At 37.2% G+C, this 15,141-nt stretch overlaps 2 protein-coding genes across 4 annotated transcripts in view; one reads left to right on the top strand and one right to left on the bottom strand.

The window, feature by feature from the left end:
• The window catches only part of FAM185A (family with sequence similarity 185 member A), a 78,910-nt gene extending 70,923 nt beyond the window's left edge, over positions 1-7,987 (bottom strand). The window contains exons 1-3 of one of the 3 annotated variants that reach the window (XM_031938693.1): positions 7,837-7,987; positions 7,096-7,633; positions 1,180-1,289 (exon numbers count right to left, since the gene is read on the bottom strand). In XM_031938693.1, the coding sequence (XP_031794553.1) occupies positions 1,180-1,289; positions 7,096-7,537 (552 nt within the window). In that variant the 5' untranslated portion in view covers positions 7,538-7,633; positions 7,837-7,987. Of the gene's footprint in view, positions 1-1,179; positions 1,290-7,095; positions 7,811-7,836 lie in introns of those variants that run through there. The other 2 variants (XM_031938694.1, XM_031938695.1) reach the window with 2 other exon arrangements.
• A 150-nt stretch (positions 7,988-8,137) lies between these two features.
• Positions 8,138-15,141, top strand: part of CCDC146 (coiled-coil domain containing 146) — a 166,458-nt gene continuing 159,454 nt past the window's right edge. Inside the window, exon 1 of the mRNA XM_031940214.1 lies at positions 8,138-8,259. The gene's annotated coding sequence lies outside the window, so the exon portion shown is untranslated. The remainder of the gene's footprint in view (positions 8,260-15,141) is intronic.

Here is a 15,141-nt window from a genome sequence, read left to right as displayed (position 1 = left end):
TTAGAATATGAAGGAGGAAAAAATTCTTCCTGAGGTCCTTCCTTAAAATTCTCCTAATGACAAGGATAGTGTTAAATGACTAATACTTTACCACTAAAGTTTCAGTATTTTCTCTAGTATTTAAAAAAATCTGTTTCAAAAGTTTGCTTATCTTCTTACAAAGTTATTTTTCTACATATTATTATAATGAATTGTCACTAAGAATAATACATATCTGATTCTTAAACAAAATTAAAATTTTCCTACTGGGTTAAAATATGTAAATTAGTGATCAAATATTTGTTAAATATTCACCAAAGTGTTCTATAAATAATGAATTTCATAATATAGAGAGATCACAAATCCATTTTCATATAACTGTTCAGGTATATATCTACTGTATACAGTGAATGACTTCTATCATTTTCATTCACTTTTTTTTAAAACTAGATGTACAATTGCATTAGTGTGAGAAGATACAAAGGAAGAAGAGCTCTCTCTACCAAAAGCAACCAAAGTTGTCTACCAAATAGGCAACTATTTTGCAAATTCAAGACAGAGAAGTGCCTGCAGTACTGAAAGGGAAAGTGCCTTGCCAAGAATCATGTGGCCACTAGGACCTGAATCCAGGCTTTTCTTAACTTTGAGGCTGGTCATAAGCCATGCTGCCTCTGAGACTTCCAAAAGAAAAAAATTCAGAAAAAATTCCTTCAGGAACATCTTGTGTTCTCAAAATAGTCAGGAAGCAGTACTCACTGTAGATATAAGAAAATCAAAGAGAAATCCTCAAAACAGTTTGTCACCATTATATTTCCACCAGAATGATTTACTAACAGAGCTCACTTAAAACTAAAAGTGAAGAATTTTTGACAAGTGAATGATGAGTTTCATTAGTAAATCTTCAACTTACTTTTGAACAAATAGTTTTTTTTGTTGTTGTTTTTTTTATCAATAGCTTTTTATTTACAAGTTACATGTATGGGTCATTTTACAGCATTGAGAATTACCAAACCTTTTGTTCCAATTTTTCCCCTCTTTCCCCCTACCCCCTCTCCTAGATGGCAGGATGACCAGTAGATGTTAAATATATTAAAGTATAAATTAGATACACAATAAGTATACATGACCAAACCGTTGAACAAATAGTTATTTGGTTTTGTACAGTAATCAAGTTTAGGAAAATTTGACCGACATATATACCTTTACTGACTGCACAATGCTGTTTCCTTGTTCAGTTTCTATTCTACAATCATCACATTCAGCTTCCTGGACCTTTACACAGCCAGTCCCTGATGTCCTGATATTCAAATCTAGAAATGAAGAAAGAAAAACAAGTTAATACAACAACCAACAGGCATCCCTGGAAGAACAGTTCTTGGAGAGCAAGACAGTCAATATTGAGTGTGGCATAAAAGGTAAAGCTATTACTGTAAAGCAGCATAATCTAAACAGACAACCTTCAGTGACATTCCGAAAGATATCTCCACTATTTTTTACCCTAGGTAATGACTAGGCAGAGAAGGGATGAAGTTACTTTTCCTCTACTCATTAATAGATTACTTAGTTTGAGCTAGGGACCAGTCTAACTAATAATTAATTACAATGGGTATGTATCAGGAACTGTGAAGTCACCTTATGTGTCTATCTCTAAGTATATATGTAATGATACTAAAAAAAAATTGCCAAATGAATGAAATGCATCAAAAACAATGTTTTTTCTCCTATTGGATAATGAAAATATTATTCCATGGTTTGATCGGCATTCCATTGCAGAATGAAGTAGTAAATAGGAAAAGCAGCCCTGTTATTCTTGTGTATAACTCCCAATTACTAAAGAGTAAAGAAATAGTTTTCCAGCCATATTTACTAGTAGCATGATCCTAGTTAATTGAAGAAAATAAATACATTTTCTGAGATTCAGAGAGATCTCAAGGGCAAATCTTAACCATACTCTATATTTAAATACTTCAAAAATCCAAAATTTGATCATTTTAAGACCTCTCCCCCTTGCTCCCTCTTTCCACCCCATCTCCCTACTGTTACAGTTTGTGATTTCTCCATGCCTCAGTGGACTGTCCTCAAGATTCTCTGGGATTCTCTTTCCTCCACCCATAATTATCTGGAAATCAACCCTCAGGGTAATTTGCTTTTCTGTAATTAATTAGATTGTTCTTGAGACAACACTTATATTTTATCTACTGATTTAAACCAGAAGCCTTTCCATCTGATAGAACTCTTTAGAATTTGCATTCCAATGACATAAACTCCTAGAACCTAAAATTACTCCACTTCTACCATAATCAAGAGTTGGCCATTAAGCAATCCATAACAGTAAGAAAATAAAACCAAAAGTGAATCATATACATAATAACTGGATGCCCTTCTAAGGACAGCTCCTACTTGTTAAAATTTATAAAAATCACTATCTAAAACTACTAGAGAGAGCAGGATGGAAAATACTGACTAACAAAGGTTAGAAGCTTCTATTTTAAAACAACATAATCAAAATGGATAATCTTTATTGATTGTCAGAAAGGTTTCTTTATTCTCCTCTGTTGGGCAAAGAATGAGAAGAAAGGAAAACTTCCTTTTTAAAAAATTTACTCTACTCCTCAAAGATCCAAATCATGAGTGTCCATGATGGGGTAGAAGTAGAGGGCTACAAAAATTTCAGAAACAAGAAAATTCTCAGAAGAGCCATGGCCAACTATAGTGTTGTTTCTCCTAGAATATTTTCAGGACCAAAGTGAAAGCTAAGAATCAGAGCAATTTGGTTTATATAATGCATAAAGAAGAAATGCAACAAAATAGGAACAGGATTAGTATCTGTGTGATACTAAAGAAACCAAAGTGAACTAAGTAATAAATCTATCCAGTTACATTAATCTACTAGAATAATGAAAATACCTAAAATATCACCTGAAAAGTGTGATTATTAAAACCAAGAGAATGTAATTTCATTTTTTATAACAGCTTTTTATTTTTCAAAATATATGCAAAGCTAGTTTTCAACATTCACCCTTGCAAAACTTTGTGCTCCAAATTTTTTTCCTTCCCTTCCTCCCTCTCCTAGAGAGCAAGTAATCCAGTAAAGGTTAAGCATGGATATTTCTTCTAAACACAAGAAAATATAATTTCAGAATTAAAATAAAAACATTAGAATATGTACATTTATACACATATATACATATGCACAAGTGCACATAAACATATCTATACAGATACACATATGCATACATATAAACATATAAGATTAGATTTATATGGAAAGTGCCCTTTTCAAGTTCTGAAAATGAACAAAGAAACGAAGATACAAATTTGATCTCTGCCCAGAAAAAGTATTTTCAAGAATAGCACTGGATCAGCCTACAAAAAATATCCAAAAAAAAAAAAAAAAACCTTGCTTCATATAGACTGACAGATCAATCAACTATTTACATAGTTAAGGGGGTATGGTTTTAGCCTCCTACATTTTTATACTTCATAAATATATTGAGGCCTCATTAGTACAAAATATCTACAGACAATCTTGACTAATCTATATACCTCTGCTTTACTGAAATGAGAACTTTCTTAAATCTAAGATCTAAAAGCATTCTAGACCAAGAGATCATTATATACGTCAACAATGATACTGTATGAAGATGTAATCTGATGGAAGTGGATTTCTTTGACAAAGAGACCTAATTCAGTTTCAGTTGATCAATGATGGACAGAAGCAGCTACACCCAAAGAAAAAAACACTGGGAAATGAATGTAAACTGTTTGCATTTTAGTTTTTCTTCCCGGGTTATTTTTACCTTCTGAATCCAATTCTCCCTGTGAAACAAGAAAACTGTTTGGATCTGCACACATACATTGTATCTAGGATATACTATGACATATTCAACATATATAGGACTGCTTGCCATCTAGGGGAGGGGGTGGAGGGTGGGAGGGAAAAATCCAAACAGAAGTGAGTGCAAGGGATAATGTTGTAAAAAAAAAATTACCCTGGCATGGGTTCTGTCAATAAAAAGTTACTATAATTTAAAAAAAAAAAAAAGATTAATTAAAAAAAAAGCATTCTAGAAGCAGGTGATTTCTGTTTTAAGACATAAATTTGGTTTCCCCAGCAAATTTATCACCTAATGATTAATGAGCCCCCTACATTTAGGTGAGTGCTCTTTAGGCAATAGATAAACTATTTACTACCTTTCTAATACTCAAAACTTTTCTACTTTTAATAGGTCCTTTCAGATCTGAAGTTCAGCTGGCACTGCCTTAGAAAACCCAAGGTTACATTTAAAACAAGAGCAATCAGATGTGCTAAAATATACTGGGTAGCTGTTGGAATCCTTACAAAGTGTTGTCATTAGAATTGATAGAGAGAATAATTATCTAATTTATTTTTTTTTAAATTAAATAACTTTTTTATTGACAGAACCCATGCCAGGGTAATTTTTTAAACATTATCCCTTGCACTCACTTCTGTTCCACCCTCTCCCCAAGATGGCAAGCAGTCCTATACATGTTAAATAGATTACAGTAGATCCTGGATACAATATATGTGTGCAGAACCAAACAGTTTTCTTGTTGCTCAGGGAGAATTGGATTTAGAAGGTATAAATAACCTGGGAAGAAGAACAAAAATGCAAGCAGTTTACATTCATTTCCTAGTGTTCTTTCTTTGGGTGTAGCTGCTTCTGTCCATCCTTGATCAATTGAAATTAAGTTAGATCTTGTCTTTGTTGAAGAAATCCACTTCCATCAGAATACATCCTCATACAGTATCGCTGTTGAGGTATATAATGATCTCCTGGTTCTGCTCATTTCGCTCAGCATCAGTTCACGTAAGTCTCGCCAATCCTCTCTGTATTCGTCCTGCTGGTCATTTCTTACAGAACAATAATATTCCATAACATTCATATACCACAATAATTATCTAATTTAGCATGGTTCAGTATGATCTGATCCTACGAGGAGATGTTATGGGCCAGAACTTGAAACAAGGTACTAAGTGGAATTGAGGAGACAATGTTTAAATTCTAGTTTAGAATTGATTTAATCCTACAACAAATAATGGTTTCCCAGTGATATAATGATTGGTGTGTACTCCATGTACAGCATATAAGCAAGAAGCTCTCAGGGCCAAATACAGAGCACTCTGGGAGATACAAAAGCCCATAAGCCCACTCTCTGAGGCAAAGTCAGATTCATTCCATCTTCCACCTTTGTGCTGGCTGGAGTCTGAAGAAAGCAGAGGCAAAAGACAAGTTGCAAGAGCTCTTGGAACCATCCAGAGAGAAAGCTAACTGGGCCCAAAGAAAGAGATAAGAAATAAACATTTGGATTTTATCAGCCCGCTGTATTTGGAGTGATTATTACTCTGAACTGAAACTAAGGCTGCTTCCAGAAAACCTCCCCAAGAAACCTGCTCCCAGAGAGAACCATTATAATATAGAAAAGAAGAGAACACCACAGGTAGCTAATACAACAAATAATGTAGATAAACTTTCTACTCAAAATTGGCTTAAAATTAATAGTAATACATAATTTAAATTAGTTTTCAGATTGTTTAGCCAAGTTGGAAGAATTTTCTTTTTAAAAGCACATCAATAAGTACATGATATTGTTTTAAAATCTTAGAGGCTACTTCTGCAAAACAATAGTTCCCAAAGGTTTAGGAACAATTAGTCATAGGTTCTATATCATTGCCACTACCAATCCTATAAAGACTTCTACTTTTACTTTCTTTACACTCATCATCTCCTCTGAAGCTTATTTAAAAACCCAATGAGCAAAGTAGTATGTTTGAGTATCATATCAGTAATAGGGCCATAAAGTTAGAGGTGGAATCCCTTCATTTTACAGATAAGGAAAGTGAGGCCCAAAGAGATGAAAGAAATTGCTTTGTCACAGAGATATTCCTGGCAATTCCAAGACTGGAACTCGCTGTCCTATGGGTCTAAATCCAGTAGTCTTTCCACAACATCATTAGAACTAAATTTCAGAGAAATTAAGGTCACAAATCTTTTATGATACAGAGCTAAGACCTGAACCTAAACTTGACTTAAATCCAATGTGAAGTGAAAGAGACCAAAGTGAATTAATGTTTTTACATTAGTCCATTAGAATAACCATTAAAAAAAAATCTAAAACATCATGTGGCAAATGTCATTATTAATAGCATATCTAAAATTTGAAATCTCCAAGAAATGAAACTGTTCAAAGTCCCATTTTTGTAATAACTAAGAAATCAACTCTGCGGAGGATATAAGCTCTCTACAATCACTTGCTCAAAAAATTGCTTGTCCCCATATTCTAAAGGCTTTAAGATCTATTTGGTGAAATGCAGATGCCATTGTAATTGAACTATACCAGAAAGGATGGCGGTCCTTTTGTCTTTATCAAACCATATCTTCATTGCAATTTTAAATATTTTTATCATCTAAGCACATAATCATTCCCTTTAAAATAAGGTTAAATTTAACAGAGTGTAATTCTAAAATGTAACACCCGGAGTCTGCAATAATAAAACAGCAATCTGGAGTCAAACTGATATATTACAAGCTTCCTTTTCCCTTAGCAGTCAACTAGCTAACTGCTTAGGTGCCATTCAGAGAATCAAAGAACATAAATGTACAGCAGAGCCCCTTTATCTTAGCGGTCAATAAACGCTTAGGCGCTGCGTGGAGTCCACGCCTCTTTCCTTTAGCAGACAATAACTAACTGTACAGGTCTTGTTCCTTTTAGGATCAAAAGATTTAACAAAATACGAGAGAGACACGTCTCAGTTTTGGAAATCAAAAGTCTAAGCACCGTTACTTTTAGGACTTAATGAGATCACAAACGAAAAGCGCTTCGCAAACTTTAAAGTGCTATGTAACTACTACTTACTATTCATTGCTAATAATATTAGAATAGCAGGGTTGGGAGGCTGCGCGATGCAGAGAGTAAGGTCGTTGGATCTGGAATCAAAGGACATAGGTTTGAAAACAGACTCAACCTCCCCTGCCTTCGCTTTCCCCCAGCCACCACCTACGGTGAGCCAAGCCCTCCCTTCCCCGTTAGCTGTTTAAAATCCGCCACCTGTGGAACAGCGGGAGCCCTCGCCATTAGCCGGCCTTGGCTTACCGAACTTCAAGGGGACCTTCACCTCCACCGAGGCCTGGCGGTCGATGCTGTCCGAGATGATGGCCATCTGCTTCAGGGTCTCGTCGTATCTCACATGGATACTGTCCAGGTCCAGGCTGCCGCCTTCCACGCCGCTCACGGTGACCAGCACCCGGTCGGCGTCCGGGTAGTGGTAAGGGTCCAGGGGTCTCACGGCGATGTCGCACGGGAGCCGCGCCTGCAGCCTCCCGAACGGATTGACAATCAGCGTCCACTCCTTAAGCGGCGTTTTGCGAGCGATGGTCGACTCGCTCAAGCTGCTCCTCTCCAACAAGCTGTAGGGTCTGGCAGGACGGGCTCGGGACGCCGCCGCTGGGGCCAAGGCAGCCCGAAGCCCGGCCCACACACCGAGGGGGCCGAGCTGGGGGCCGCCTCGCCACCAGCCCGGGCTGGGAACAAACATGACCCGGGCCCGAGGTCACCAGCGCCCCGCGCGGGGGGTTCCTGGCCGCGGCTGACCAGCCGCCGCGGCTGACCAGCCACCGCGGACCCGGCAAGGCTACGGGAGTAAGGAAGACACGACAGGTCAGCAGGGGCGGTAAGGAGCCCCAAGTCCCATAAACGGAGCCCGCCCACCCCACAGCTCCCGGCCAGCCCCGTCCTGCCCTGCTTGCGGACCACTAACGAGTCCTAGAAGTCCAGGTCAGAATTCCCCTTTTCAACCGCACGGCGTCTTTTCACCCTTCGAAACCCCTCAATAACCTTGTGGGCAGATGGGATAGGTAGTTCTGAGCCGCGTAAGGAGCGTGAGGTTCTAGGCACGCAAAGAACTACAAGTCCCAGAAGACCGCGCCCGAAGCGGCCAAGCCTATTGCTATGGGCGGATGAAAATAAGAGGGGAAGTTTATGAGTTCTCAGCTGACTGGTTGTGTTCTGGGCCTCGAGCTCATTGGTTTATAGTTATAGGCGGGGGCAGAAAACCCTTGTCAGCCAATAGGAAACCTGGAAACCCCCCGATGCGTCGGAGTTCCCTGGTCTCCATGGATACAGGGGACGCGGCGGCTGAGGCCGGTGAGAGAGCTGTAAGCTTCTGCAGCGCTGCGGAAGCAGCAGAAATACCCCGATTCCAAGCGGCCAGCACTGGAAAGGAAGGGCCCGGGGAAGAGGGCCTGTATTGCCGAAAAAGTAAGAAAACGGGCCCTTGAAAAACGGGAATAGCAGGGAAGGAAGTTGGGGGAGGCGGAGTCCAGATCAAGGTCCTGAAGTAAAAAAGAGGAACTAGGTGAACAGTAGGCTAAGGAGGCCAGTGAGCTGTTGAAGTAAGGGGAAATATATATATTGGGGGGGGGGGGGGGGGGGGGGGGGGGGGGGGGGGGGGGGAGGGCCTATACGCACACATGTATATAAATATATACACATGAATGTTTGGATATTAAATGAAATACTCTTTTCCTTTTCCTTACACATTCAGTAGTAATGTGACTTGGGATAAAACGTTTCGCCTGGAATAGGAGGCTGGATTTGTAATCGCTTAAATTTTTCCATTTTGTGAGTCTGTGAGGCCTTTACAAGGCAGCCCCACCCTCATTTCCTCTCCTTTCCATGCTCTCCTTCATAAAGTCACAATTTACTGTTATTGTTTTGCTAACCTTAATAATGACAGCACCAAATATGAACTTTACAAGTTCCGCTTGTCCCAGAATGTAAAAATTAGGACACTATAGAAGTTAAAGTGAGGACATCTTAGGACTGGATCGTCCTATATCCTGAATGATTTTGCTGATCTATCCATACATTTTCAGAGTTGCTTTGAGTTTATTTACCTACTTCGTTCTCCCTGTTTCTTCCCCATCATCAAGAACTATGATCAATATGTTTGCTTTAAGATGAATTAATTATTTACAATTTTTAACTTCATTATCTTATTTCACTTATAAAAATTTGTAACCATATCTCTTTTTAAATGATCATTAACGTATATTTAAGCATTTTAGAATTCAATAACACTTCATAACTTCACATAAACTGTTAAAATGTTTATACACACATTGATAGCAAACGCTACATAACAATAATTCCTTTTCTGTGATGCATCAAACAATCTCTGTGATGTACTAACTTACTTATAGGCAAGAAAAGTCAGCCATCACTGTCATACTAGTAAGCTTCTGACTGTCACAATAATAAACCCTAAAAATTGAAAGAAAATTGAAATGTATTTACTATAAAGAACACTTAGAGTATTGAAATCAAGTGTACTAAGCAGCTAAGCTACTTTGTACTTTGTTCCCTGGCAAAGTCTACAGAGATGTGCATCAGTAAGTGTAAACATTCAAATTTGGGGAACCCAAAGCACAAGCATTGGGTGGGTCTATTCCCTAAAAGAATAGTCACATAAAGCTATAAAAACATAACATAATATCTTTCAATAAACACATTTCCAAATAACATAATAAAATATTTACCTAAATACCCCCTTTAAGCAAAATGATTATCTTAGAAAATTTTTCCAGATAGAGTTTTAATAATTCACTAGAAAAGTAATAACTACTTCTAAGATGTTATCATATTCCTACTGTTTGTATTCTTATTTTTCCTTTAAATGCAATGTAGTATAGTAGATAAGAAGCTAAACTTGGTATCATGAAAATGAACCCTGTTTCTGATATCTGAGTAACCCCAGGCAAGTCACTTCATCGCTGTTCTTTAGGCAACTTCCCAAGTCTTTTCTACTATAAGTCGTAGATGGGATGTAATCTATTTTAGTGGAAAATTTTGCATAAAATCAATACATCCCAAATCCGTTTTGTGTTTTCCTCAGTACCCCCCTTTTTTGTTAACAATTGAAGTTTTGGAGAAAAAAATAAAGCAAAATAATTCTACCCAATGCTTTGAGTTCATCAGGCATAACTATGCTCCAGTGTTTCTATTAAATTTTCAAATAAACTTTGAAAAAAAATCATTAAATGTTGAGTTCCTGAAGGGGTAGCAGAGAAAGCCTGAAGATGATAATACTCCCTGAGACAAGCAGGGAAGGGCATTGATGGGAACCACTCAGCCTTTAAAGTCTCCTCCCTCCCAGGTCTTTGGAGGCTCCACTTTACGGTATGCAATCAGAAACCCAAGTTGTGTTATCAGAACCCTGAAGTTAAACTTCTCCTATAAACTGCCCGTGCTCATGCCATCTTTACTGAATGTCTTTTGGAGTTAGCCCACCACCATGTTCTTCCTCATAGTATCTTCTCACTTCCTCTTCCCCATGCTTTCTCTTATCTTTTTCCTTGTTATAGCTAACTAACTCTTAGGATGCTGACTCCTCTAAGGATTTAGCCTCCCATTCAATAGCATACTCCAACTTCATGGCATATTCCCTTTCTCCTGCCTGTGATTTGGATCCACCTAATCATAACGTAATCTCATTCCACCTCTCCATGCTTTACTCTTACTTCTGTTCTTCACCCTCCACAAGATTTCTATTCTCTCTCTCATATTTTCTCACCTTCTCAGGTCATTACCTTTGATCTGGCTTCACTTTTCTCCTCCTTCAACCTCAATCCAGTAGCTAGCTATTTCAATTCCACACTGTCCGCTGCTCTTAAATCTCTCATTCCCTTGATACTGGCCAAACCTTAGCCCTGGATTCTTACTACCAAGCCTGCTGATACCCTCTCTGCCTGGAATGTATATCCTCCTTACCCTCCACTTCACAATGTCCTGTTCTTCCTTTTGAAGAAGTTTAAACACCATCAAACACCATGAAGCTTTTTCTGGTCGCCCAAATGCTAGTGCCCTCCATCCTGCTAGTAATTATTTTTTATGTTTTAATTTTATATTTATGCTTTATATACCCTAATAGAATGTAAAACTCATTGCGGCAAGAATCTTTTATTCTTCGTACTGTGCCTCCTTCAATTCTGTCATGTAGTTGGAGTTTAATAAATATTTAGGGATCATCTGATTTTTGAGGATTTTAATCGTTGGTCAATCATGAAGTCCTTTAATTTGACCATTTTCTTTCTTGCCACTGCTGTCACTCCACCTCCTAAGGTAGACACATTCCTGGAAGGAGCTAAGGTAATCTGGGAAATACCTGGTACCATTCGGCTTTCTCTTTACCATCTACCCTTCATCTGTGTGAATATTTTTGTCAATTCTGCTTTCAATCTTTTGTTTTTGAAACTGTAATCAAATCAATACTATTTTTAGTCTGACTCATTGTTCCACACCATCTTTCTGCCTTCTCTGACCCAAATTCCCGTTTTTGGCCATTACTTTCTTATTTATACCATATTCCACCTACCATTAGAACATAAACTCACTGAAGAGCAGAGACTTTTGTAAATTAGAGCTTGACACCTATTAAACTGTAAATAAGTGCTTTTCACTCATTCATTGACAGGGCAAAGGAATGAGAAAGGGAAGTGGGAAGAAAGTCTGGTTCATCCTATGGCTGATTCTGGAACTGTTCACACAGCAGTGATGGCAAAGGACAAAGTCATGCTACCCATCTTTCCAACCTTATTTTTCATCTTTATATATTCTGTGATCCAGCCAAATGGTTCTCCTTAACTATTCCTCACACATAACATTCCATCTCTCATCTTCAGGCCCTTGCAGAGGCTGATTATCATTCCTCTGATACATTCCCTCCCTTCCCTCCTTCCCTTTTCCTGTAAGAATTTTGAGTTTCCTTCAAAGTCTGGGCAACATGCCATCTTATATATGAAATTTTCCCTGTTCCTCCAGGCCCCTATTACTAGGTCCTCCCACTATGTATTTATTTTTTGTCTGTTTTACATACATTTTAAATAGGTACATGTTGTGTTCCCTCATAGAACGCAAGATCCTCCCAGTACTGTGCCTAGAACATAGCAGGAGCTTAATAAATGCTTGTTTGTTGTTTGGTTCAGTTCTCTCTCTGGTTATGCCATTTGCTACATCTCTAATTTTGGGATGAGTCATTCAATGCTTCAGTTTCTGGTCCTATGAAATTTTCCTCTGCATGTTCATGAGGCTATACAAAGAAAAAATTTCTCAAAATTTGTGGTCTGAATTTCTAATTTAATTTTTAATTTTCTTGTGCTCATCTCCAATTCCCAAAATACACCATGGTTTAAGTAGACAGGTTAACACTCACATGTCTTTTTGTATAGTATTTTGTTTATTGGGATGTTTTGTGTTTGTGAGATCAGTCAGCAGATAGTTGCCTACTTTATAATAATCCATAATATGGATTCTAGATACCTAGCACAATGCTTTGTTACACTGAATTTAATTTATATAGGCTAGCTGACCACAATATAAGTAGTTCTGGAGCTCTCACATTTGTGCTGCATTAGTAGTAAGTTGCCACGAGGTGGCACTTATGTTTTGCTCAGTTATATGAGGAAGACAGTTATATTTGTGTTTGAAATTTGAATGATAGAAAATAATTTTACGTTAAGTTAAGGAATTTCTTTTATGTTTATGCTGTAGCTTGAATCACAAATATTATATAGTGGAACAAGTATTAAATTTAAAGTAAGGGAAATTAGATTTTAGTCTTAGTTTCTGCTACTATTTCTCTATGTGACAAACTTGAAGAAATTGTCATATTGTGTCATTTTTACATTCACAACATTTCACCTAAATGTTCTCCCAATTTATTAACCTTCAACCCTAATTACCTCTCAGCCAGAGTTTTGTAGTACCTGCTAGATGGTCTTCTGTTCTTAAGCCTCAGCTCATTCCAGTCCATCTTCTAGTCAGCTATCAAAAGTGATTTTTCTAAAGATCAGGTCTGACTCTGTATGTAAGTCTGAACCTGTTACTAACTGCTGCCTCGTTCAATTAACTGCAGTGACTCCTTATCACTTCCAAGATCAAATATGAAATCCTCTGTTTGGCATTTAAAGCCTCTACAACTGGCCCCTTTTAACCCTTTTAGTCTTCTTATATTTTAATCCTATCCCTCCATTCTCTAACCCAGCTATGCTGAACTGTACATGAAAAAGAATGATAACATGTAATAAGTCTGAAAAGGGAATCTTCAACAAATTTAAAGGTTTTAAATGTCATATATAGATGTTTTATTTGATCCTAGAAACAATAGGGAGTCACTGGAGTTCCTCAAGAAGAGTTGAGATGATCAGAACTGTGCTTGAAAAAATTACTTTGGTAGATATGTGGAAAATGGATGGGAGAAACAGATTTGAGGCAAGGATACCAATTAGAAACTATTGCATTAATTCAGGCTAAAGATAATGAGTGCCTAAACAAAAAATGGTGATCTTATGAGTGAAGATAAGTGGACAAATGAAAGTAGAATCTGTAAAATTTAGCAACTCGTTGTAATTGTGGTGTGAGTTAAAGGAAAGAATGGAAAATTCACATTTGGTTTACTTAAAGGATATTGGAGCTCTCAAAGGAAATAAGGATGGATAATTTTTCCAATATCTAATCCTTCTTCACCTTGGATCAGAACATGGAAAGGTTCTAATAAGGGATGCTATTAGGATATAGATCCAAGTAAAATAATAGAATAGAGACAGCTGTCAAAATTGGGTACCCTGGGGAAAGCTGAAAAGTATAAAATAGTAGAGATGGAGGAAGAAAGAGCGATAGACCAAAAAATGGAGATTAAAATGGTCCTGAAAACAAATCTTTGCTTGCTTTACAATTTTGCCTAGGGTTACCATAGGTTCTATCTAATAAGTTGGCACCTCATTTCTCAAATAATGATGTTTTCCTTTTCTCTCCCTAACAATTCCACCTAAAAGTCAGATGGCATTTTGTGGTCTAGAATCCATTTTAAACAATATATTAAAAACTTAATATTAAACATTAATTCAACAAGCTAAACTTGAAGTTATTTATTTACATTTAAATATGTTTCAATGTAAAAGATTTTAACTCTGAAAACTGTGCTTAAATTTTGAGAATACTCTTTATGTTAAAAAGAGACTCTATAGTCATTTTCTTTAATCCCTTATCAAGGTTCCTTGTCTAGTTATTTCCATTTGATTTTCTTCTTTTTAGAGTATATTATCCCAGATCTTCCTGATTGTGAGGCTAGTTTATATCCACTATACCATAGTTCCTCGAAACTTTTCCATGCACATGTAGTTAATAAGTATCATCCAGCATTTGAATCAGTTCTGACAACAGATCTAGTTCCCACTATACCATGCTGCTTTCTTTGGGTAAAGTACATGGGATTCTAGGCAGAAAAAATAGTATGAGAAAAGGCACAAAGATAGGATAGAGTAGGAAGTACATGAAACATAGTGAATAGTAGAGTTTAAAACATAATATGTTCAAAGAGTAATGTGATATAATGCTGGAAAGAAAAACCCGAGCTTATTATAGAGGGTGTTGAAGGCCAGGATAAGTTTGGATTTAATTTGGTAGGCAGTGATGGAATCATTGAAAATGATTAAGTACTATGTATTAGGAAGAGGAATATGGCAGTAGTGTATAGGATTGGTTACAAATGGGAAAGATTTAAGGGAGATGAGTTGTGAGTCAATTGCAGTAGACCAAACTATAGATAACAAAACTGAACTACAGGTGTTACATTGGGAATGGAAAAGATACAAAAGATCTTGTAAAGAAAAATTTGTTTATTCTTATATCAAAAGGAAGTCCAGTGGGAAGTATAGTTTTACCTTTCTTTGATGGAGGGGTACTGAAAGGTGATGGGAATGAGATGGGGAAGTCTGGAATCTCAAACTTTTGGCCTGAGGTTGGAGTAGGTAATGGAAAATGAGCCAGTAGTGAGTGAGCTGATTGCAATAGAAGGACATTTGTTACCCCAAATCGGATTATAATTATGAGCAACTGGGGACCGTTTCTGACTCACTGATCTGCTTAAATGATAATCTGCTGATTGTTTAAAATGCTATTGATTAGAGAAATGCAAATTAAGACAGTTCTGGAGTGTTGCTTTATATCTCTCAGATTGGCTAAAATGATAGGAAAAGATGATAAATGTTGGAGAGGATGTGGGAAAACTGGGACACTAATACATTGTTAGTGGAATTGTGAAATAATCCAATCATTCTGGAGATCAATTTGGAACTGTCTAAA

The sequence above is a fragment of the Sarcophilus harrisii genome, chromosome 5 (assembly GCF_902635505.1).
Source record: "Sarcophilus harrisii chromosome 5, mSarHar1.11, whole genome shotgun sequence".
Lineage (NCBI taxonomy): Eukaryota > Metazoa > Chordata > Mammalia > Dasyuromorphia > Dasyuridae > Sarcophilus > Sarcophilus harrisii.
Note: the sequence above shows the minus strand (reverse complement) of the source record. Positions and strands in the feature narration are given on the sequence as shown.